The sequence below is a fragment of the Podarcis cretensis genome, assembly GCF_951804945.1.
Source record: "Podarcis cretensis genome assembly, chromosome: 15".
Taxonomy (NCBI): Eukaryota; Metazoa; Chordata; class Lepidosauria; order Squamata; family Lacertidae; genus Podarcis; species Podarcis cretensis.
The window spans coordinates 4,464,694-4,488,883 of record NC_137185.1 but is presented as its reverse complement, the minus strand read 5'-3'; the positions used below and the strand labels follow the sequence as shown (position 1 = coordinate 4,488,883).

The following is a 24,190-nucleotide window of genomic DNA, read 5'->3' as shown; positions in this document are numbered from 1 at the left end:
GCTGGCCGAGAGGGCAGACAGAGGTTGATGAGGCAGTGCCCCATTTTCCCTAATAAACCCACCTCCACTGGCAGACTCTCCAACATTTATCCAAGGAAAACAGGAACAACTTCATCAATAAACAACAGTTTTACTGTTATTATGCAGCTTTCAACAGATTTTTTAAAAATAAGAAAACACTAAGCATTTTTTTAAAAACTTCCTTATCCAGGGCTATTTTCAGGTGGCTTAGGGGTCGGATAACTCCATACCCTCCAACATTTATCCGATGAAAATAGGGACATCGTAAGGAACAGTGGGACATTCTGGGATCAAATCAGAAACCGGAACGACTTCTGTAAATAGGGACACTTAGAGGGTCTGCACTGGTTCCCCCAAACTCCAAGTTACCACTCTGCCCCTTAACAACCATTAGAAACTGACCTGCAATCAGTTTAACATGTAGGGTGAGAAGCCAAGTTACAGGGAACCAGGCAGAGGGCCTTCTCGGTGGTGGCACCCACCCTGTGGAACGCCCTCCCACCAGATGTCAAAGAGAACAACTACCAGACTCTTAGAAGACATCTGAAGGCAGCCCTGTTTAGGGAAGATTTAATGTTTAACAGACCACTGTATTTTAATACTTTGTTGGAAGCTGCCTAGGGTGGCTGGGGAGACCCAGCCAGATGAGTGAGGTATAAAAAATAAATTATTATTGTTATTATAATAATATTATAGGGTGTAGGCATCTTCGCAGTGGGACGCAGGTGGCGCTGTGGGTTAAAGCCTCAGCGCCTAGGGCTTGCCGATCGAAAGGTCGGCGGTTCGAATCCCTGCGGCGGGGTGCGCTCCCGCTGCTCGGTCCCAGCGCCTGCCAACCTAGCAGTTCGAAAGCACCTCCGGGTGCAAGTAGATAAATAGGGACCGCTTACCAGCGGGAAGGTAAACGGCGTTTCCGTGTGCGGCTCTGGCTCGCCAGAGCAGCGATGTCACGCTGGCCACGTGACCCGGAAGTGTCTCCGGACAGCGCTGGCCCCTGGCCTCTTAAGTGAGATGGGCGCACAACCCCAGAGTCTGTCAAGACTGGCCCGTACGGGCAGGGGTACCTTTACCTTTACCTAGGCATCTTCGCAAATGCATAGCTCCAGGCACCTTGGTGCAGAATTTGGAGTGATGTGGGAGGAGGCAGAGGAAGAAGGTAGGTGCTTGAAAACAGTGGCCAAACCTCCTCCATTTCCTTAGAGATCTTTTGGCACCAATCCTGTGAACAGCGGGAGATGATGACCTCTAGGTGACCTCCCTCCCCCGCCTTGCAGCTGCTTTCTGCAAGGCATTTAATCTAGCTATGCCCTGTCCCAGGAAAAGAATAACCCACTGTGCTATTTATACCCCCAAAGCGTACATCTTGAACAGAAATAGCCCCCCGGGCGTCAGAACGCGCTCTCCAGCTTCAGGGCCCATTAGAAAATCTGCTGTCACCAGAAGCAGAAAACCTACGCCATCCACAGCGCTACCTAAATATGTCACAGGCAGGGCTGAAGCAAAGAAAACAACCACCGCTCCACTCAGCAGTCATCAAGGTTCCCAGAACCACAAGGCCCCACAAACTGAGTGTCAGGACACCTGCTTGGAATGTAGAAGGCCCCCAGTTCATTTTCAATATACGGTATTTAGTTTGGCTTGCCACGTCACTTTGCAAATTTGCACGAAAATTCATCAAATCTTTAATGCTGCAATAGACACATTTCTCTAAGCAATTTTGCCTAATAGGAACTCTTGCAAAGCAATTTCCCTTACTATTTTTTTAAAAATAATTTTTATTAACCAGCCAATCAAATCAAATTAAATCACATCACATAAATTCCGAATTCCAAAGCCGAATTATATATAATAGTGTAGTGGTTAGAGTCATGTACAGTGGTACCTCGGGTTAAGTACTTAATTCGTTCTGGAGGTCTGTTCTTAACCTGAAACTGTTCTTAACCTGAAGCACCACTTTAGCTAATGGGGCCTCCCGCTGCTGCCGCGCCGCCATCGGGCGATTTCTGTTCTCATCCTGAAGCAAAGTTCTTAACCTGAAGCACTATTTCTGGGTTAGCGGAGTCTGTAACCTGAAGCGTATGTAACCTGAAGCGTATGTAACCTGAGGTACCACTGTACTAGGACTAGGGAGACAGCAGGGTTCAAATCCCCTCTTGGCCATGAAGTCCACTGGGTTGCCTCAGCCCAGTCACAGCCTCTCCGCCTACCTCACAAGATTGTGAGGAGGGTAAAACAGGACGAGAACCCGTGCATGCCACTTGGAGCTCCCTGGAGAAAAGGTGGAAGATAAATGTAACAATATATTATAATGCACTTTTGCAGGTCATTTTCACGATTATATGCACTTTTATGTAGACTTTACCCCAGTGTATGCATTTGTTTCGTATCCATTACTTGGCTGGGTAAGTGCCCTACAAAATCCAGAAAAAGACGGGTGTGTTTTGGCTAGAATTAGGCGGGCTTGTACCTTTCCATGTGAGCTGAACCTGATTCCTCTCCCATTGCTACATCCTGTTAAAAGGATATTAGGCAGAGGAAAGGATGGGGAAAAGAGCCTCCTCTCCCTGCCGTATAACACCCTGGAGAGCAGTGGCCAGAGTAAGCCAGAACTGGTTCTGATTCAGTATCAAGCAGTTTCATACACAGAAGAAAACAATTAACACCCCCATCCTTAATGAGCCGGCTAGCAGCTTGGATGTGACAAGACAAACAGATGCCAAGCCTTGCTCTCGGTTCCATGCGGCCATTACGAGCTTCTGTTCCAAGATGCAAACGAAATGGTGATTCATAGACAGGGTGGGTGTTTTATCTGCAAATCTGCTCCCTGATCACAACAATCCCACGGAAGGACCATTGAAAATCGCCCAGGGGGAGGACAGCAACACAAGGCTATGTTTTGCCTTATATGGTGTCTTGCCATATGTCCATCCAGTTCAGTATTTTCTACATTGGCAGCAGCTTTTCAGGGTCTCAGCCAAGCAGTGTCTCTTCCAGCCGTGCCTGAAGAGGGTGGGGACTAGGCCTGAGACCTCCCGCTAAAAAGATTCCAGTCCTCATGGTTCTGAATTAAGGGCAATTTAATTGGAAACTGCGGGAGCTGCCTTTAGATACTGAGGAAGATTCCACCTAGCCCAGTATTGCGCACACTGACTTACAGCAGCTCTTCAGTAAGGCCCTTAGTCTACCTGCTTGAAAAGTAGATGTTGTAGCATGGAGCACACATTGAAAAGCTGATGTAGCCATTCATTTTGGAGTAAGACTGGGAAAGACCCGGGTTCAAATCTCCATTCAGCCACAAAGCAGCAGCAGCAGCTCACGTTACAATAGAGCATTTGAGCTCTTTTTGCCACCCGCCCAAACCCATCTTCACATTTCGGCAACACAACACCAAGAGGCTAGCGGAGGTGAAACCCAGTACCAGGGTATCATCTGTCACCATGGAAACAGTGGGCTCCTCCATGGCGCTGTCATGGAAACACAAAGCTACAGAGCAGGATGAGTGAGAAGATTCTCTGCAGGAATAAGAGGTTGGGGGGGGGGGAGTCAAGCTGTTTGGATTTTGGGGTATAACTTCTGGCCACTTCAAAATAAACCAGGTCCAAAGGGACTTTCCTGTCTGAGGGCGATGACGAGATGTAGACACCAACAGCTGTTCAGTCTTGTTTTAATGGCCTGCTCCTCCACCTGCCTCACTGTGTCCAAAGGTAGAATCATAGAACCATAGAATCACAGCGATGCAGGAATATCAACTAAATCATCCATGGCAGACGGCCACCCAACCTCTGCTTGAAAACCTGCAATGAAGGCATCACCTGAGGGAGACTGTTCCACTGTCAAACAGCTCTTGCTGTCTTCCTGATGTTATCTCGGAATCCCCTTTCTTGTAACTTGAAGCCATGGGTTCGAGTCCTACCCACCCAGAGCAGGAGAAAACAAGCTTGCTCCATCTCCCACCAGACAGCCCTTCAGATATTTGAAGATGGCTATCATATCTCCTCTCCGTCTCCTCTTTTCCAGGCTAAACATACCCAGCTCCTTCTTTTTTTAAAAAAATAACTTTTTTATTCAAAATTAAAACAAAACATATTATCCAGAAACATATCATCCTTATTCCCCCCCCCCAATTTTTCCTCCCTCCCCCCACAGAACCCACCCACCCCCACCCCCGACTTCCCTCAGTTCGTCTTTGATTTCTCTAAAATTGCTGTTTTCTGCATGTTACACACTTGTATAGATCCTCAAACTATTTAGCTGATTATTATCAATAAAAAGTTTGTGAATGTTTATTCAAAGCCAGCCAAGTCCCAGCTCCTTCAACCACTCCTCATAAGGCTTTGTTTCCCAACCCTTGATCATCTTTGTCTCCCTCCTCTGCACACCTTCCAGCTTGTCAACATCCTTCTTAAATTGGGGTGCCCAGAACTGGACACAGTCTTCCAAGTGTGGTCTGACCAAAGCAGATTCAGAGCGGTACCATTCCTTCCCTTGATCTGGACACTAGACTTCTGCTGATGAAGCCTAGAATAGGATTACCTTTTTTTGCTGCTGCATCATGCTTAAGCCTGTGGTCCACGAAGGGCTGGCACCTCTTCAAGCCTTAAAACCTAGAACCTGGGCATAGCTGTCAACTTTTACCTTTTCTTGCGAGGAATCCTATTCGGAGTAAGGGAATTTCCCTTAAAAAAGGGGAAACGTTGACAGCTATGAACTTGGGAGGTTGGCCAGGTGAGCTCAAAAAGGTCCTGGACCTGTGCGTATGCCTGTCACAAAGGAGACAGAGATCACCACCTCCTAATTCAGGGGTAGGGATTTTTCACCAAGGGCCATGTTCACTTCTAGGTAACTTTCTGGGGGCCACATGCCGGGAATAGGCGGGGCCAGAAGTAAAAATGGGTGGAGCAATCAGCATTACAAATCTCAGGTATGCTTTCTTAGAATCTCTTTTGATTCCCACCCCCCTTGAGACATTTGATTTAATGCATACGTTCAGAAACTGTAGGGTGTTGTTGTTTTTTAAGCAACAAATAAGAGGGAGGCTGAAAATCACCACTACCACAGAGCTGTGGCTTTTTAATATTGGAAAACTTTTATTTTATTTTTTTTCTCTTCCAAATGAGCACCAACACATATCGTAAATAGGTCAACAAATGCTTCCTTCCTTCTAATACTGAAGTACTATGTACAATTATACAAAGGACATGACGAGGTGAAGACCCCCCCCAAAAAAACCAAAAAAAAAAACCCCAAAACAATTAAAAACATTTATTACTGAAGCAAAAAAACGACCTGAAGAATATGCCAAACAATAAAAATAAAATACAAATAAAACAAAAACCCAAGAAATATGTACACACAGTTTGTAAACACAAGGGCGTCAACATGACAGGCTGGTATTGGAAATATATTTGCTTCATTTGAAGAAAGCATTAAGGTGCCCATTGTATCTTACCCATAATGCTATTCTGCTCACAGTTAAGTGTGCAGGGTTTTTTAAAATTTAAAGTTAAAAACCATTTATTTTCTCCTTCTTCAATCGTTTTCCAGCATTCAACTTCCTTTTTCTTTTAAAAAAAGATTCCTGAAAGTCAACACACAAACAAATATTCCAGAACATTCCACTCCCCGGTTTTCTCTCAGACAGGTAAAGCATTTCTTCAGCTACTCATTCATTTCTTTCATCATGAGCGACGCAAAGCTGGGTTGTGTGTGTGGTGGGAAGTACGATTCTTCCTCATCCTTGAAATGATACTATGAAATGCATATTTAATACATAATTATCTCAGTTCGAACACACAGACATACACACAGGAATAAAAAACAAACAAACCAATATGCAAACACGAGGAACAAGAGATTTCACCTGCTTGTTTTGTCATTTAAAATGTGTGTGCACCAGAAAGTTTTATGGGAAGGGGCAGGGCGTGTGGAGAAATGAAGCACATGCAGCATTGATCAAGCATACTGCCAAAGAGTCATATTGCCAAAGCGCAATCCAATCATTTGTGCTGTTGGTCCACTTGGGAGATTTATAGAGCAATCAAAACTGGGGTAAAAGGAAAGACTTAACAGCGACGAAAAAAATAATAGAGACCCATTAATGCCAGAGATGTAAACACGTCGCCAGAATCTAGAACAGTGATGGCCAAACTTGGCCCTCCAGCTGTTTTGGGACTACAATTCCCATCATCCTTGACCACTGGTCCTGTTAGCTAGGGATGATGGGAGTTGTCGTCCCAAAACAGCTGGAGGGCCTAAACGGATAGAATCAGAGGTTGCCACCTTTTCTTTCTGACCCTGCTTCTGCGCCTTTAAATGACAGCTAAATAGACCCCCCCTCACTAGTTCCTCCCCATGCTGAGAAATTTTGCTCTGCTTGCAAACTTGTGTGTGTGTGTGTGTGAGGGTGCTGTTAACAAAAGGTGGCAACCCTAGACAATATCTGCTGCCACACACCCCAAAAACCTAAAACAGGAGGCCTGCTTACAATACAGAGACCGGAGGCTAAAGAACAGGACAGGAAGCAGCTTGTGCTGTTTGGAGATATTATTATTTTAAAAAAGGACAATCTATGTTGCCAACTCACTTGCCTTGCTATGCTGCCTGCCACTTGAAGCCTCATTCTAGAAGACTGTTTCCATATTATTCAGCTTACAGAATTAGATGGTTCACCTGTTAAAACAGAGATTTACAGAAATCCGGCAGCAGATTCACGAGCTACTTCTTGTTGTGAACAGAGCATGGCCATTGCTAGTGCTATAGTGACTCCGGAGGCAATGAACAAGCTCTGAAATTGATTCTTTGGTCTGGTTCAGAGGAAGTCTCTACATACATATAGACAGAGGTGGCCCAATACATTTGGTGGTGCCTAAGGCAAGAAAATCTAAATGGTACCTCCCTCCCACCCCTCCACGGTAAACATATAACGAAATAAATAAATCATAGACAAGTTTCGATACAAAATCATTCCTGCATCGTGCAGCGGAATCTAGCTAATGCGTCCAGAGGGAAAGTCTGGGGCGGTGCGAGAAATTAAGACCCGGCGAGTCCAATGACCGGGGTGCCTGTTGCACCTCTCTTGCAGTAGGGGAGGCACATGCTGAACACGGACTCATGCAGAGACACACAAGAGATTGGTTTCTCTGGGGCAGTGGAGAGGGTGGTTTCACTGGTTGTGGCTGCTCCCACTGATGGCAGGGACACAGGGGAGAGAGATGTTGATGGACAAAAACTCCCTTCACTCCCAACACCACTAGCCACGTCCGGAGAGCCATTGATGTTCCCTAGGCTGTCAATCAGGCTGAAGGGAACGACAAACTAACCCACTCCTGTTTGGATAGAGAACTGCTCATGTCAGCCTACAACGCCAGAAAGGAGGAAAGAAGACGGCGTCTTTCAAGAACTGTTCCCAGGTCTCAGCTAGGCCAAGGCCACATCTGCACCCAACATTTAAAAGCAGTGTTACAACATTTTAACATACCCCTCAAGTGTCCTGGGAGGGGAAAAAAGGACACCCTGTTTCTTATCGCAAGAGAAGAGTGGCCATTTGGGTTGCGATCTCGCGGCATGATTTCTTCCTCAAAATGTGTTTTTTGGGGGTTGCGATTTTACGCGGTGCCCAAAACATATGCTGTGCAATTTTTGTCCGTCCCCCCCCCCGCCCAAAAAAAAGCTGACAACTTTGCGGGTGTCAGGAATTTTACTTTTTGAAATATGGCAACCAATCCCTCTTCCCAGGGAACTCTGGGAATTGTAGTTCCGAGTGGGGAATAGGGGGTCTCCTAACCGCTCAGTACCCATGACAAACTAAGGCTCCCAGAATTCATTGGGGGAAGCCTAAAGTGGTACCATAGAGCTTTAAATGTATGGTGCAGATATGGCCTAAGGCCCAGGCCACAGGTTTGCAGCGGCTGAGGTGTTCCTAGGGTGTCCCTTGACTAGAAAGCAGTCATAGAGTGGCTCAGGAATCTACTTTAAGGAAGCAGACAAACCCAGTAAGTCTTGAGAGATTTCCCAAACCGAGGCTTCCTTCTAACACCCCGCTGTTATCAACCCCGGACACAAAAGACTAGACACTGGTGCTATTTAAATCCTTCCAAACCACAACCTAAACTTCCTTGCTTCTAAGTATAGCTCAACATCTGTTTTTGCCTACCTTGTGCTTTAACCATGACAAATGCCTGCCCCTTCAGATGTAGGTACAAGTCACGTCCCAACTGAAATCAATGAAAGTCCAGCTTATGTTAATGGAGTTAGAATTATATCTTCAATCTCTTTCTTCTGACACTTCATTTGGCCCTGCCTTGACAAATATATATGAGGGTCTGCTCCTATTTTATCTTAACAACAACGCTGAAAAATGGCCTTTCCTGAAGATATTCAGGGAGCTCTTTGACACGCAAGTGTCCGATTTGAAAACATGTTCCCCTGATTCAAATCTGAAGACGCCAATTACTACATCGTACAAACATGTTTTCCACACTTCTCTCTGGGACAACAATGAGGGTGCTCCAAAGACCCTCATCTGAACACGCCAATTACTACATTGTACAAACATGTTTTCCACACTTCTCTCTGGGACAACGATGAGGGTGCTCCAAAGACAGAGACTTTGAAAAGACGAAAAGGCACAAGATTTAAAACAACATCATGCAAAAGTTAGCAGCATAGCATAAGCCATTGAACGGCACTCACTGAGATTATCAGGAGCAACCTATATACACTCAAATGGAAGTCCCAAGACAAGGAATTATTTCAACATCTGTCTCTGTCTACATTCAAGAGTGTGAATTACCGCGCGTCCCTGAATTTATTTATATACTTAAAAATGAATCCTTGCCTCCAGACGTTCCAATGGGCTTCTCATTAACCACGAAACTGGCTGTATTTTAGTTTCCTCCCTGCCCTGCATTTCTTAAGGTCTTGTTTGATTTGAACGCAATTCCCTGCTAACAAACATCTGCCTAGCATCTGCATTATTTCCCTTTAAATAATAGTTTGCAAGACAGAGAGAGAATAAAAGTTTAGAAAAATTCAAAACTGTAACACGCAAAAGTGGTTTGGTGGGGGGGGCGGCGGGGTGTAAAAGCACCACATATATGTAATTTTTAAAATTCCACATTATTAACATAAAAAGTACATATGCTACTGCCTTGTATAGTATGTAGATATTATAATCAGGGTGTCATTTTCATATGATCCAGGAACCCAAGGGAAGAACAAAGTGGAATGGGCAAGGGAAGGAATAACCCTATCAAATTCTGCAAGTCAGAGGGATATAATTCAGTTTCTATCAGCCAAGGGGAACTCACTATGAGACAGAGACGGTGTTTCCACCTACAACCTGTAGGATTCAGGGGGGGAATGGCCATGGTTCTAGTCCTCACGATCAGGAGATAACTTCAACTCTCATTGCTTAATGCTCATTTTTAATCCCCGCCCCTCCAGATACAACGGCTGACCTCTGCAGTCTGCTACCCATCAGGAAAAGATGGTACCTATCAACTAACTTGGGGACAAAAAAAAATTAGCCAAGTTCTTTGGTCATGCTGTAAAGAGAGAGAAATCAAATTTCCAAAAGCCATTGATTCAGAACACAGTGTTTTTGAGCATAAACTCAAAATCACGGGGGGGAGGGGGGCATCAGGATGCTGATGGGCTTCCAAATCCCAGCAGCCCCAGCGGCCAGCATGGCCAATGGTGAGGGACGATGGAGTCCAACAACGTCCAAGAAGGCCTCAGTGTCCCCACAAGTAGTTTAGGGCATCTACTTTTGCTTTCCCCCTTCCAGTACCAAACACAAAACACTGTCACATGAGTCTGTACTCTAAGAGCAGGTGATGGGTGATTTAGCAGCAAAATCTAGCAAACGTTAAGAAGCACTTGAGGTTAATGTTTTAGCAGAGCAGGAAGACTGAAACTAGATCTCAGAAGGGACAGCCCAAAAGGGTGCTTCCGATATCAAATGGTTTAGAGAGGGGCATGGGCTGCAGCCACACTTGGTAAGAATGGGGTGTCCTGTCAGGTAAACAACAGACGCTTGTAGAGGAACAGGCTTGGATTTTGGGAGACTGGACTTCCCAGGTCCAAGCTGCGTATTGCACTGTTATTAGGACTACCATGTAAACAGGTGGTGTGGAGATGTATCAAGACTCCTGCTTATCCTTTCATCTGCAAAGGCAGCAATTCGTGGATCTCGCCCCACAGACAGATCTGTGCCCTGAAATGCAGCTTTTTGCTACAAAGATTATGGGGGTGACTCTCTTGCACCATCAGAGCCAATTAATCAGCAAACATTAGTAATTGAACCTAATTCCTTCCTCCTCACCCCAAAATTTCTCTTTGTTTATTACTCTCAAGCGGGCATCTCTCCCACTGCTGCTAACCTGAGTTTCTGCCACAGAAAAAGGAATCCCAACAGGAGGCCATGAAAACCCGGATGGTTCTCAACACCTGCCTGACCAAAACAAACAAAAACAAAAATCCACACCATGGGCTATACTGGATCTCTTTCTTGCCAGCAGATTGCAACAGATTTGCAGAGCAGATTAACCTACATGAGAAGATTTCCACCAATAAAGCAAGGGGGGGCGGGCAAATGAGAAAAAGAGAGAGGCAAGGGGGGGGGAAGGATGGAAAGGAATTCATTTAGATGTGTACAAATTCAGCCTGACTTCACTTGTCAGACACCGGAGTCGCTTTGATGCAGAATGCAAATTCACAGTGTCATTGACAATGCATTGAAATGCAAAAAACAAACAAACAGGGGGCTCTCAAAGCTCTCCCCTTGCGGCCCCCTGTGTCCTCCCCCCCAAAAAAGACCAGAGGGAGGCCTGAAAGCCAAACAGGAGTGATTCAAAAGAAGGCTACCCCTCTGCCATGCAAAACCCTGGCCCGACATAGAACATTGGCAAGTAATATTCCACACACACCCTGCAAATCTTAACAGACAGTTAACATGTTTAGCCAGATCCATTGGAGACAGCAATTTCTTCTAATATAGTGGGGAGGGAGAGGCAGTCAAGGATTCTCACAGGCCTTGCATTGGGAAACTGAGGCCTGGCTGCTTTCTGATGGCTACTGAACCATGGTGCAACATCAGGAGTAAGACAGCATCACTCCTTCCTAATTGGGAAGGGCAATTTTGGGAGTAGCTCCAGATTTGGGCAGGCTAAAATGGCCCGCCATCCTTTGTGAACTCTCCCCTCTTCTATATAGAGCCCTTCCTCTACCTCTACTTAACAGAGTAGGGGAAAACTGTGGCCCTCCATATGCCACTAGACTACAACTCCCATCATCTTTGACCCTTGGGGCCATGCTGGCTGCTGGGAACTGGAGTCCAACGACACCTGGGGAGGCTGCAGGGTTCTCCACCCGGAGGTTTTAAGAGTCCTCTGCTTCTTTCGGAGCTGCTTCTGTTCAAAACACTCACCACCCCCCCCCCCCCCCGCTGAACCAGAACTTAACACACACTTAGGCTCTGAAACATTTGTTACTGCCTGAGTCCATCACCCCTGTTGTGTTTTTGTTCTTTTTAAGAGTCACACTTAACAGCACAAGTGCAGGTCATCCAATTTATCATCTGCAGAAGCGATCCAGGCTTGTTTCCATCATCCTAGTGAGACCAGTCAGCCCCCCTCCCTGCAAAAAAAACCAAGCAGTCAGGAGGCTGCAAAACTGCCAGCAATTTTGTGAAGGATATAGATCACAACCTCCTTGTTCTCCTTGCTCCCCTGCCCGCCTCAAATGTATTCGCTCCATTCAGTTTTGAAGCGGGACATACTTCCTGCACTTGGAAGTGTCAACGTCGTGGGAAGCAAATGGCGAGGGTTTTCCGATCTCCCAACATCAGCACCGCAGTGTTTGGGTGGGCTTGCTCACTGGGGAACAGGAGGCCAGGGAGGGCTAGGCCCGGGACCTGTGTTTACACCCCCCTCCTCTCAAATCAAACATTAGTACGAAAAAGACAAAAAATCCAAAGAGATCATTTAAAAAGAAACAAGCAATCAAACGAGGAACACAGACCAGTCTGGGGATGCCACTAGCGACAAGTTTTTAGGCTACAGTCTTTGAGATGCAGAGAGGATACAGCCATGAGGTATATATATTTTTTTCTGCGGTCCACAAGTTTCAAGCCATGGTTGACCAGGAATTTTTTTAAAAGGCCAAGCGGGGAAAGGGGTAGGGGCGACGTCTGAAAACCCAGCACTCCTTCCCTCGTGCCGGGACCCTTGGATTAAAAAACACACACACACCACCCCAAAACCAACCTTCAGTTTGTACTGAGACAATGTCACTTAGGAAACGATTTTGAGGGGCACCGAGTTCGAGTCCTCCTTACATCTATACGCACCCCCAATGCCAGAACACAGAGGAGTAAGGGAGCTGGGCAGGGGAGTGAGGGAGGAGGAAGGGGACCAGAAGTCAACTCACAAACAAGAGACAAAAGCAAAGAGAGACAGAAGTTATCGAGGCCGGTCACCGCTAAGGATGGCAGGAAGGGTTCTGTGAGGAAGCATCTCAACACGATGATGACGACGACAAGCCCCCAAATGCACGGAACCAAACGGTTGTCAGTCACTCGCTCATATATATATGTGTGGGGTTTTCCGGGAGATAAAATGTTCGGTAGGATGACAAACTCCCTCTCTCTCTCGCCCGTGTTTGGCGTGCGTCTCCTCGCCATTCAATCCCAGCCGTTGTCCTTGATCATGTGAGCTAATTCAATGATATATTTACCTTCCTTATACTTTTGACTGCTTTCGAACGCGTGTTCCTGGAAAGGGAAAGAGACAGAATCAAAACAAGGAAAAGGAGCGAAGTTCCTCCTGGGTCTCAGTCAAGGGACTGTGATGTCCGGAAACCGAATCGAGTATCTTCCGCATGCAAAGAAGATACTGTACTACACACTGAGAGCCAGTGTGATGTAGTGGTTAAGAGCGGTGGACTCGTAATCTGGTGAACTGGGTTCAATTCCCCACTCCTCCACATGCAGCTGCTGGGTGACCTTGGGCTACTCACACTTATCTGAAGGCTCTCAGCCCCATTCACCTCACAGAGTGTTTGTTGTGGGGGAGGAAGGGAAAAGGAGATTGTTAGCTGCTTTGAGACTCCTTAAAGGGTAGTGAAAGGCGGGATATCAAGTCCAAACTCAAACTCTACTGAGCTACAGCTCTTCATAGAATCATAGAGTTGGAAGAGACCACAAGGGCCATCGAGTCCAACCCCCTGCCAAGCAGGAAACACCATCAGAGCACTCCTGACATATGGTTGTCAAGCCTCTGCTTAAAGACCTCCAAAGAAGGAGAGTCCACCACACTCCTTGGCAGCAAATTCCACTGTCGAACAGCTCTTACTGTCAGAAAGTTCTTCCTAATGTTTAGGTGGAATCTTCTTTCTTGTAGTTTGGAACCATTGCTCCGTGTCCGCTTCTCTGGAGCAGCAGAAAACAACCTTTCTCCCTCCTCTATGTGACATCCTTTTATATATTTGAACATGGCTATCATATCACCCCTTAACCTCCTCTTCTCCAGGCTAAACATGCCCAGCTCCCTTAGCCGTTCCTCATAAGGCATCGTTTCCAGGCCTTTGATCATTTTGGTTGCCCTCCTCTGGACACGTTCCAGTTTGTCAGCGTCCTTCTTGAACTGTGGTGCCCAGAACTGGACACAGTACTCCAGGTGAGGTCTGACCAGAGCAGAATACAGTGGCACTATTACTTCCCTTGATCTAGATGCTATACTCCTATTGATGCAGCCCAGAACTGCATTGGCTTTTTTAGCTGCCGCGTCACACTGTTGGCTCATGTCAAGTTTGTGGTCAACCAAGACTCCTAGATCCTTTTCACATGTACTGCTCTCAAGCCAGGTGTCACCCATCTTGTATTTGTGCCTCTCATTTTTTTTGCCCAAGTGCAATACTTTACATTTCTCCCTGTTAAAATTCATCTTGTTTGTTTTGGCCCAGTTCTCTAATCTGTCAAGGTCGTCTTGAAGTGTGATCCTGTCCTCTGGGGTCGACAGTAAGGAATCTGGACAGCACCAGGTTAGGGAAGGAGGTCGGGTGGGCTCAGGAGATTTCCCACACCTCTTGTGTTACTGTGGTAAATGTGATCATCATCTGACAGTACAGCTCCAGTGTGAAATGGACAGTCGCCACAAACAGGAGCTCAGCTTCTTTTAAAACCCAGCTGAAGTGTGCACAAGTTGTGGGCCTTTTCTAAACATTGTGTATTAGCAGAGGTTTGGAAGGAAATTTGCAGAGGCTCACTTTTTCTTTTTCTTTTTGGTTCCTGAACTGCCCAACCGTGTTTTGGAAACATAATCCGATTGTTCAAAGGACTGAGGGTTTTAGCGCCTGGCTGGTGTGAACTCCCAAGGTCCCTTTTGCAACAGGATCAAGTTCACGGATTTATCCCAGAGGCTGAAATGTTGCTAACTTCCCCAGCTGTTCAGCAGCCAACCCCAACTCCAGCCTCGCTGAGGAAGAGGGCACCTCTCTCGGGTCTTTTGCACAGCTCAAAGCCAGAGCAGGCTTCACCATGTGATGGGAATTTTGAGGTCTTAGATATATGGTAATGTTCATAAGTGTACCAACCAAGCACGTACATAGATCAGCACAGAAAGACCGACCTGAAACCATTTTGATTCCTAAACTGAGCAAATGTTTTCTCTGCAAGGTCAAAGTGGGAAAACCTGCCCATTGTCTCTTTCCTCACAAATCCTGTCTTAAGGGCACATTTAAGATATGAATAGGGTGTGAGCCTGTGACCTGGCCCAGGAACTAAGTATTTATCACTACAAAAGACTGGCCAGGCTCCCCAGGAAATCCAGTCAAGTAACCTGCCAGACAGGAGAGAAACAACATTCAAATTTCTGTTTTAGACCACCTTTTCTGTGATGTAGGTGTGATGTATCTGAGGGGTGGTCTTAGGTTACACCCCTTCTGTGATGGATGTATGATGTTTCTGGGGGTGGTCTTGAGCTACAGGGTGGCAATTTCAAAAGTCTTTATATGGCCTTGCTCGCCATTTTTCTGGGTTCCTCCTCCTCTCCTGCATGTGGGGGAGCACCCTGTTGCAACAGATCAATAAAGATCAAGCTTCCTAGCTGCTTTGCTTCTCAATATTCTCTGGTTGGCCTCTGTTATTCTCTCCTACCAATAGGGAACCTACGTAAGGACTCTATATGGGCTCTTGGATACCCCATAAGGGAAAAGGACAATTTTTGTTTACAACAGCCACACCGTCAAAAGGATCAGCTAGCTGGTATTCAGAAAGAGACCTTGTCCCAGGAATAAAGCATGTGTTTTATGCAGAATCAGAGCGTTGGTGCATCTAGCTCAGTACTGTCTACACTGGCCGGCAGCAGCTCTCCCCTAGGTTTCGGGCAGGGAGGGGACATTCCCAGCCCTATCTGGAGATGCCAGGGAATCGAACTTTCCTGCATACAAAGCAAGGGCTTTGCCAGTGAGCTACAGCTCGCCCTCTAAAAATAAAAGGAGATTCCAGTTATCATAATAACAATAATAATTTATTATTTATACTCTGCCCATTTGGCTGGGTTTCCCCAGCCACTCTGGGCGGCTTCCAACAAAACACTAAAATACAATAACCTATTAAACATTAAAAGCTTCCCTAAACAGGGCTGCCTTTAGATTTCTTCTAAAAGTTTGGTAGTTATTTTTCTCTTTGACATCTGGTGGGAGGGCGTTCCAGCGGGCGGGTGCCACTACCAAGAAGGCCCTCTGCCTGGTTCCCTGTAACTTGGCTTCTCACAGCGAGGGAACCACCAGAAGGCCCTCGGTGCTGGACCTCAGTGTCCGGGCAGAACGATGGGGGTGGAGACGCTCCTTCAGGTATACTGGACCAAGGCCATTTAGGGCTTTAAAGGTCAGCACCAACACTTTGAATTGTGCTCGGAAACGTACTGGGAGCCAATGTAGGTCTTTCAAGACCGGTGTTATGTGGTCTCGGTGGCCACTCCCAGTCACCAGTCTAGTTGCCGCGTTCTGCATTAGTTGTAGTTTCCGGGTCACCTTCAAAGGTAGCTCCACGTAGAGCGCATTGAACGAAGGGCCAAAGGGGACAAGATTTTAAGAAACAACAACACTCACGTATTTCCAGCCCAGCGTGGTTTTGCAGTTTTCACAGTAAATGTCTGCCACCGCATGCAGTCCTGTTAGCAAAACCCGTTCTTCCGCAGGGCCGCAGCCCACATTAACTCTGCAAATGTGGGAAGAAGGAAGAGAGAAGTTTTGATTTGCAGATCCTGGTCCATTTCGCTGCAGCAGCTGTGCTCCTCACTAAGCACACCTCTGTTCTTATATGCATAAATCAGGATCATGACACTTCAAGCAGTCAAGGGGAGGGATGGGGAAACCCGTGGCTCTCTAGACACTGCTGGACTCAGACTCCCATCAGCCTCAGCCAGCATGGGCCAAGGCAAAAGGATGATGGGAGTTGTATTCCAGCAACATCTGGAGGGCGGAAGGCTCCGCCTCTCCCTTTCTGAGGACAACAGTGACAACGGAGAGGGGGGTGCGGGGTGGAACCCAGACACTTACACTGAATTGAAGAGATAGGCCCGGCCCTGGCTTCCTTGAAAAGACTGTAAGGCAAAATAAAAATAGTGTTTGTCATGATGAAAGTCACACCCTGTCAACAACCAAAAAATAAAAATCAGTCCCTGATGAATTATTAGCAGTGATCTCAGTTGCAGCAGCACGATTTTGCACCTGGGTGGGTGGGGGAATAGAGCTTCCCTTTAATCCAGAAGAGGCTGGTGGAGATTAATTCACTCCATCCTTGCGGATCCTCTCTGCAAAGCAAAAAAACAACAACACCCCAACCCTTAGAGCCTGGTATTGGTTGCTGATGCAAATCCCTGACCTCACACCCTCTGGAGCAGTTATGGGGAGAAAGAAGAGACCCAGAAGTGTCTGTTCAAGGAACCTTGGATTCTTGCAGTCTGCAGGTCAGAAAAGTAGCAGTGTAGGAGGAGATGTTTAAGAGGATGAGAGAACAAGGTTGTAGGTTGGGGGGTGGGGTTGGGTAGAGGGAGAGAGAAGCTCAGATTCTTGTTTTAAGAGAGTAAAATGGGCTTTATTGACCCTGGATGGTAGCATCTAGATTACAAAAATAAAAAGGGCTTGCAATATTTTCAGACTTTGGAACATAGTTAATTGGCATAACAAACCCCAGACCTTCTGATCCCAGGGTCCTATGTTGACATACCAAATGCCGGACCTCCAGATTGCAGGACCGCCCCCTCCCCACTTCAGCCAGAGGTTTATGGCACCTCTGACTCGGTGTCCTCAAGTGACATTAGCAACCAGCTCTCCTCTGGCCTCATCCCCCCTTTCAAACACACAAATGTACCAGACACCTTTTGATTGAGCCAGCGTCAGGGGACCAATTACATGAAATGGCCCGCCCACAAGAAGAATAAACAGACTCTACCTCCATTTAAAGGGCTATCCCCCACCCCATTTGAGTTTTGCAGAGTGGAACACAGACCGTTTCCCCTCCCCTCCAACCTCTTGGGATGTTTGCAAAAACACACACACACACAAACACAAAAAAAACACAACACCATTTGGTTTGAATTAAATATGTGGCAAGGAAACTTTTCCATTTCATGCAAAGGTTTCAAAGAGCCACACACCCTTTGTGAAGAACAGAGAACACTATAAGCCAGACTATGGAAAACAAAACAAAAACACTCTCTCTCTCTCTCTCTCTCTCTCTCACTCTCACTGTGTGTGTGTGTGTGTGTGTGTGTGTGTGTGTGTGTGTGTGTGTGTTCCCCATCCCAGCTCAAAGAAATAGGTAGGGTTGGTTTTCGAGTTTCTCATCAAAACCAGCCAAGAATAGTTCCTGCACTGCTAACTTTAAGGCAGGCACTCTCATCTTCCAACGGAACAATTGTTTTCTTCAAAGTCTGGTGAAAGACACATCAGCATATTAATTCTGCCTTGCAGCAACCAAAGTTTCTGGCCCACAGACATTCCTGCTACCCTGCCTGCCCAGACAGAATTTCTAATAAACTAGGGATGGGTGAGCTGTTTCATGGCCAAGGGCAAAAAAAGAGAAACAACTACTCTCTGATTTGAAGAAGAAACCTTGACTGCCTGATCACCTAGAGGAAAACTCTGACTCGTCACAGGAGACTAAGCATAAATCACCTCCCCCAGAACTGCAAGGCTGAGCTACCTAGCACAAAACTGGAACTGTTTAGCCACCCAGATGCACAAGATAGGTATGAATTAATTTGAAAGCTACTGACCCCAGTCTTTCAACCAAATCCACCTGATTTCATGGCTGCTTAACACAAGGTCCTTGCTCGGGTCTCTGCACTAGAGACATTAGGAATCGTAAACAAGGGACTGCAGGAATAATTCATTCTTTCTCTCACACACACTCTCTCTGCAGGGTTTTCATCCGGCTTAAAAAAAATCTTTGATTAGCCTCAGAGAGGGACCCAATTACCATAGAAACACTTAGCAGATTTCAGATCCGAAAGGTCAACGCCGAAGCTGTTGATCCCCCTCAGGTCAGATGGAATGATTCAGATCTATTTTTAATCAGCAGACGCAGCTCCTATACCCACTCCATTTCCCTTCCAGCCCACCAGTTCAGAAATCTCCACCAGAGGCTTAAAAATAAAATAAACAAAGCACCTCACACATACCCCAAAGAAGCAGGCCACAAGATACCTCTGGAGTGTGCAAGGGGGCAGATAGTGGGGGATGGACTTTAAATTAGTTGAAGGGGGGAAAGGAGGCCAAACCACAGAGTGGGAAGGAGCTGTAACTGAGTGGTAGGACATCTGCTTGAAGTGCAGAACGCCCCAATGGCATCTCTAGGTAGAGGCTGGGAAAAGACTCCCTTACCTGAAATCCTGGAGGACTGTGGACAATACGGAGCTATATGGACCAATGGTCTGACTCTGTATACGGCAGCTTTCTATGGGGATAGGTAATCAAGAGGAAGCAAAGACATCACCTTGCCAACAAAGGTCCGTATAGTTAAAGCCATGGTTTTCCCAGTAGTGATGTATGGAAGTGAGAGCTGGACCATCAAGAAGGCTGATCGCCGAAGAATTGATGCTTTTGAATTATGGTGCTGGAGGAGACTCTCGAGAGTCCCATGGACTGCAAGAAGATCAAACCTCTCCATTCTGAAGGAAATCAGCCCTGAGTGCTCACTGGAAGGACAGATCGTGAAGCTGAGGCTTCAATACTTTGGCCACCTCATGAGAAGAGAAGACTCCCTGGAAAAGACCCTGATGTTGGGAAAGATTGAGGGCACAAGGAGAAGGGGACGACAGAGGACGAGATGGTTGGGCAGTGTTCTCGAAGCTACCAGCATGAGTCTGACCAAGCTGCGGGGGGCAGTGGAGGACAGGAGTGCCTGGCGTGCTCTGGTCCAGGGGGTCACAAAGAGTCGGACACGACTAAACAACAACAAAATCAAGAGGAAAGGACGTAGGTGGCGCTGTGGGTTAAACCACCGTGCTGCTTGGGCTTGCTGATCGAAAGTCAGCGGTTCAAATCCCCGCAACAGAGTGAGCTCCCGTTGCTTGGTCCCTGCTGCTGCCAACCTACCAGTTCGAAAGCACGCCAGTGCAACCAGATAAATAGGTACTGCTATGGTGGGAAAGTAAGTGGTGTTTCCGTGCGCTGCTTCGGTTTCACCAGAAGCGGCTTAGTCATGCTGGCCACACGACCCGGAAAAACTGTCTGCGGAAGCGGACAAACGCTGGCTCCCTCAGCCTTTAAAGAGAGATGAGCGCCACAACCCCAGAGTTGTTCACAACTGGACTTAATTGTCAAGGGTCCCTTTACCCTTTACCTTTAATCAAGAGGAAAGGTAACTTTGCCCCCCCCCCCAATTATGATGAGCACACATTAGTATAGGGGCAGACTTTGGTAATCTTTCGTACTACGGAGCCCTGTGCAAGGCCCAAATCTGGCACTCCCAAATGTGTCTTCTTAAATTTGTGCCCCCTCGGCTCGGCACCCTTGGGGGGGGCAGCCCTAAATTGGGCACTGCATTAGCATATAAATATGTGCACCCCCCCCCGGCTCAGTGGCGTAGCGTGGGGGGTGCAGGGGGGCCGGCCGCACCGGGCGCAACATCTGGGGGGGGGCGCTCACAAACCAGAACACTCACTGAGATCCAGCTCTGATCTAGCGGTTCCCTCATTGCGAGAAGTGAGGTTACAGGGAACCAGACAGAGGGCCTTCTCGGTGGTGGCGCCCGCCCTGTGGAATGCCCTCCCATCAGATGTCAAGGAAATAAGCAGCTATCTTATTTTTAAAAGACATCTGGAGGCAGCCCTGTTTAGGGAAGTTTTTTATATTTATTGCTGTATTGTTTTTAACACTCGATTCGGAGCTGCCCAGAGTGGCTGGGGAAACTCAGCCAGATGGGCGGGGTAGAAATAAATTATTATTATTATTATTATTATTATTATTATTATTATTATTATTATTCCAAGTTTGCGGAGTTCAGGAGCCAGTGCGTTTGACTCACAAGGCGTTCAGGATCCAAGGTATGACTGTATGTGCTTTTCAAGGGGTTCATACTAATTTTTGCCCAGATTTGTCTTCCTGGGTGTCAAGAGAGGTTGTGATTTGATGGAGGCAGGAAGAGATGTCACTGGAGGTGGTGGCACTCGCAGTCCTTGCTGAAACGTCTTAATGCAGCTGCTGTACGACGTAAACATGCAGCCACCCATAATGCAATGTGGAGATAATAACGCAGCTTTCTTTCACATACCTGTTGGGAAGACTGCGGTGTTAATATTCACAGGGAACACTGAACATCCGGAGCTCTATATAAATGCTAATTCTTTTTACATAATACTACCCTTACAGTTCTCTCTTATCTCATTGGGAAACAGCCTTACAAACAAAAGAATCCTACTTCTGAATGATCAGAAAACAGGAGAACGGCAATTTATTCCCTCAAGACTGACAAGTGGTGGAGAAACCCAACATGTTAAATCATCCAGATTTACTACTGGGGGAAAAAAATAATAATAATTTAAGCAAGTAGACTGCCTTGGCCCACTAAAAAGCCCAGAGGATTCGCGGCCCTGACATGAATTATGAGATGATAAACGGGATCTGTGTGGTTTTTATCTGAAATATTAATCTGGAAATGAACAGAAATGCGGGTGAGAGGAAAACATGAGCCAGAAGCGTGACGCAGCATCTAAAAGGGCTAATGCAATTCTAGGCAGCATCAATAACAAACAAAAAGGTGAAGTGACCAAATACTGAGAAGTAATGGCAATGTTCTGGAATGTTCCCCGGGGCAAGGAGATAAAAATGGTGAGGGAGGTTGGAGACCAAGCCGTGTTTGGGAAAGGCAGAATATGTTTAGCCTGGAGGCAGGAACAGGAAGAATAACCTGCTAGTTCAGGCTAAACCAGTTCAGCGCCATGATCTCACAGGGGCAAACCAGACGCTTATGCAAAGCCTCAAAGCCGGAACTGAGAGAAACACTTCTGGTTCCCAGTATACTGTCTCCGAGTGAGGGGAGGATTAGGGGAAGGGGCAAAGAGACAATGTTGAGCAATGGTCCTCCAACTTCTCCCTCTATCTCGGACCATTTGAAAATTGCTGAGGGTCTTGGTGGACCACTTAATGGGACGCCCTCCCATCAGATGTCAAGGAGATAAATAACTATACAGTGGTACCTCAGGTTACATAGGCTTCAGGTTACAGACTCTGCAAACCCAGAAATAGTGTTTCAGGTTAAGAACTTTGCTTCAGGATGAGAACAGAAATCGGGCTCCAGCGGTGCAGCGGCAGCAGGAGGCCCCATTAGCTAAAGTGGTGCTTCAGGTTAAGAACAGTTTCAGGTTAAGAACGGACCTCTGGAACGAATTAAGTACTTAACTGAGGTACCACTGTACAACTGTACATCTGAAGGCAGCTCTGTATTGGGAAGTTTGTAATATTTGATGTTCGACAGTGGAATTTGCTGCCAAGGAGTGTGGTGGAGTCTCCTTCTTTGGAGGTCTTTAAGCAGAGGCTTGACAACCATATGTCAGGAGTGCTCTGATGGCGTTTCCTGCTTGGCAGGGGGTTGGACTCGATGGCCCTTGTGGTCTCTTCCAACTCTATGATTCTATGATGTTTTATTATGTGCTGGGAGCCACCCAGAGTTGCTGGGAAAACCCAGCCAGAGGGGTGAGGTATAATTACATTTTTTAAAAAAATTATTATTATTATTATTATTATTATTATTATTATTATTATTATTATTATTATTCCTTTCGTAGGAATTGTAACATGCTGTGCTAGGTGCTGTATGGTTTTAAATTGTATTTTTACAGGCAAGTAAAACACAAACCACCTGAATGTGTCTCGGTCACAGAAAGGACTGAATGACTCAATCAAAATTACTTGTTTCCCCGCAAAGAGTCCAACTGGAAAGTGCTCAGAGGATGGAGCTATGGATCACACAGAGACCCACCGGACACCGTCCTCTGCAGGCAATCTCAGGCCATGCCACACAGTTTGGGCTTTACTGTCCTGTTTTTTTTTATTATTTCCTTTGATTTCCCTCCAGGAGGTTTGCAGCTGTGCCCAGAAAGGATTCTTAAAAGGGAAGAGATTTATGGTGGGGGTGGAATTATTGAAAGGGCAGCTCAAAGCCCTACAGACGTCTCCAAGAGAGCAGTCTGAGTGCTTGGATTGGGAGAGCCCATTTGAAGAGAAGAAGGAAAAAGGAGGTGTGGGAAGGCCGGCAAAGCATTCCCTACATATTTCCATAATCAAGCACATCACTGTTGGGTTATTTCTTCTTCTTTTTTTAAAAAGAGAGACAGATGGAGGCATCCAAGTCAGAAAAAGCAACCTATTGTTAGGAGGGCATGCATGTGTTTGAGAGAGCTGCAATGTGTCACAAAAAACGCCAAATTTCCCTCATTTAGGGCAGGCTTGGGTAGAATCTCAAGTCGGGGGGCCAGATGTGGCCCCCAGGCCTCTCTCTCTGGCCCTTGGAACTCTCTTGAGGCCACACCCTCTTTCCCCAGGCCACGCCCTTCACTGGACTTGCTGCACATCCAAAGTGAGGGTGTTTGGGCTTAGCTGAAAGGTGTTTTTGATCTCTGCTTGCCAGGACGGAGGATAGGCAGAGGGGCCTGTATGAGTGGGTGCAGAAATTAGCTGGCAGCACATTTACCTTTGTTTCTTGGGGGACAGGGAGCGGGCTGGTGTGGAGGACCCCCTGGTCCTGAATGGGGTAACTGTGCCCCTGAAGGACCAGGTGGTCTAGGACTTCCGGGTCGGCGCCATCGCCGAATGGCGGACTCCCTCCGAGCTCCGGAGGGAGTCGGCTGGGTAGGGGTCGGGTCCTGCCGTGCCAGTGATGCAGGGACCCTCAAAAACCATGGGCGGAGATGCCCATGGACTTGGTGACTCGGCGGGCACCGTTTGCGCCCCCCCGACCCGCGAAGGAGCCTTTTTAAAGGCTGCGGAGCAGGTGACGGGGGGTGTGTGTGTGGTGCTGTGAGTCCAATGCTTCCCCTGCCCAGCGAAGCCGCATGCCATTCGGCGGAGAGCAACGACTTCTTCTTTGAAAATTTCGGATTTGGACTAAAAGGAACAACCCGTGAGTAAATTGATTGGACTTAAAAGGGAAATTTGATCTTTGAATTTGGAGCGAGCGGGGGGAGTGCAAAAAGGAAGTCCGCCCCCCCCTGTTGTAGATGGCTCAACGCAGGGATTTGACAACTAAGATCGAGAGATGAACTTGTTTACCTTGTTTTTAACTTCACGAAGGGAAATTACAATAATTGTGCTGGAGGAGAAGACTGATTTGTGGGAACTAAAATGCAACCCCCCCGGGAACCAGGAATGATCTGCTATGAGAGACTGGTGAAGAGACACAGAAACTTTGACAGCTGTCAAAGTAGCTGTCAAAGCAGGGAAATAAAAGAGAACTTTGTTACGATGGCTTTGCTGGTTAGATTTGTTACAATTTGGACATAAATTATTGGAAATAAAGGCAACAAGTTATTTGACTTTTGGGTCTGATTTTGAAAGAAATTAAGTTACCATATTCCCTCTAGAGGGAGGCTGGGACATTGCAACAGTGGCAGCAAGTGGAAAAATACTATGAATTTGAGCAGGATCTGTTATCTCTTGGGAAAGC

At 46.7% G+C, this 24,190-nt stretch overlaps 1 protein-coding gene across 2 annotated transcripts in view; it reads right to left on the bottom strand.

Moving 5' to 3' along the window:
• Window positions 1–5,084: 5,084 nt before the first annotated feature.
• YPEL2 (yippee like 2) overlaps window positions 5,085–24,190 on the bottom strand; it is a 59,416-nt gene continuing 40,310 nt past the window's right edge. For both annotated transcript variants that reach the window (XM_079955939.1, XM_079955940.1), the window contains exons 3-5: window positions 16,582–16,625; window positions 16,132–16,240; window positions 5,085–12,793 (exon numbers count right to left, since the gene is read on the bottom strand). In XM_079955939.1, coding sequence (XP_079812065.1) covers window positions 12,704–12,793; window positions 16,132–16,240; window positions 16,582–16,625 — 243 coding nt within the window. In that variant the 3' untranslated portion in view covers window positions 5,085–12,703. The remainder of the gene's footprint in view (window positions 12,794–16,131; window positions 16,241–16,581; window positions 16,626–24,190) is intronic.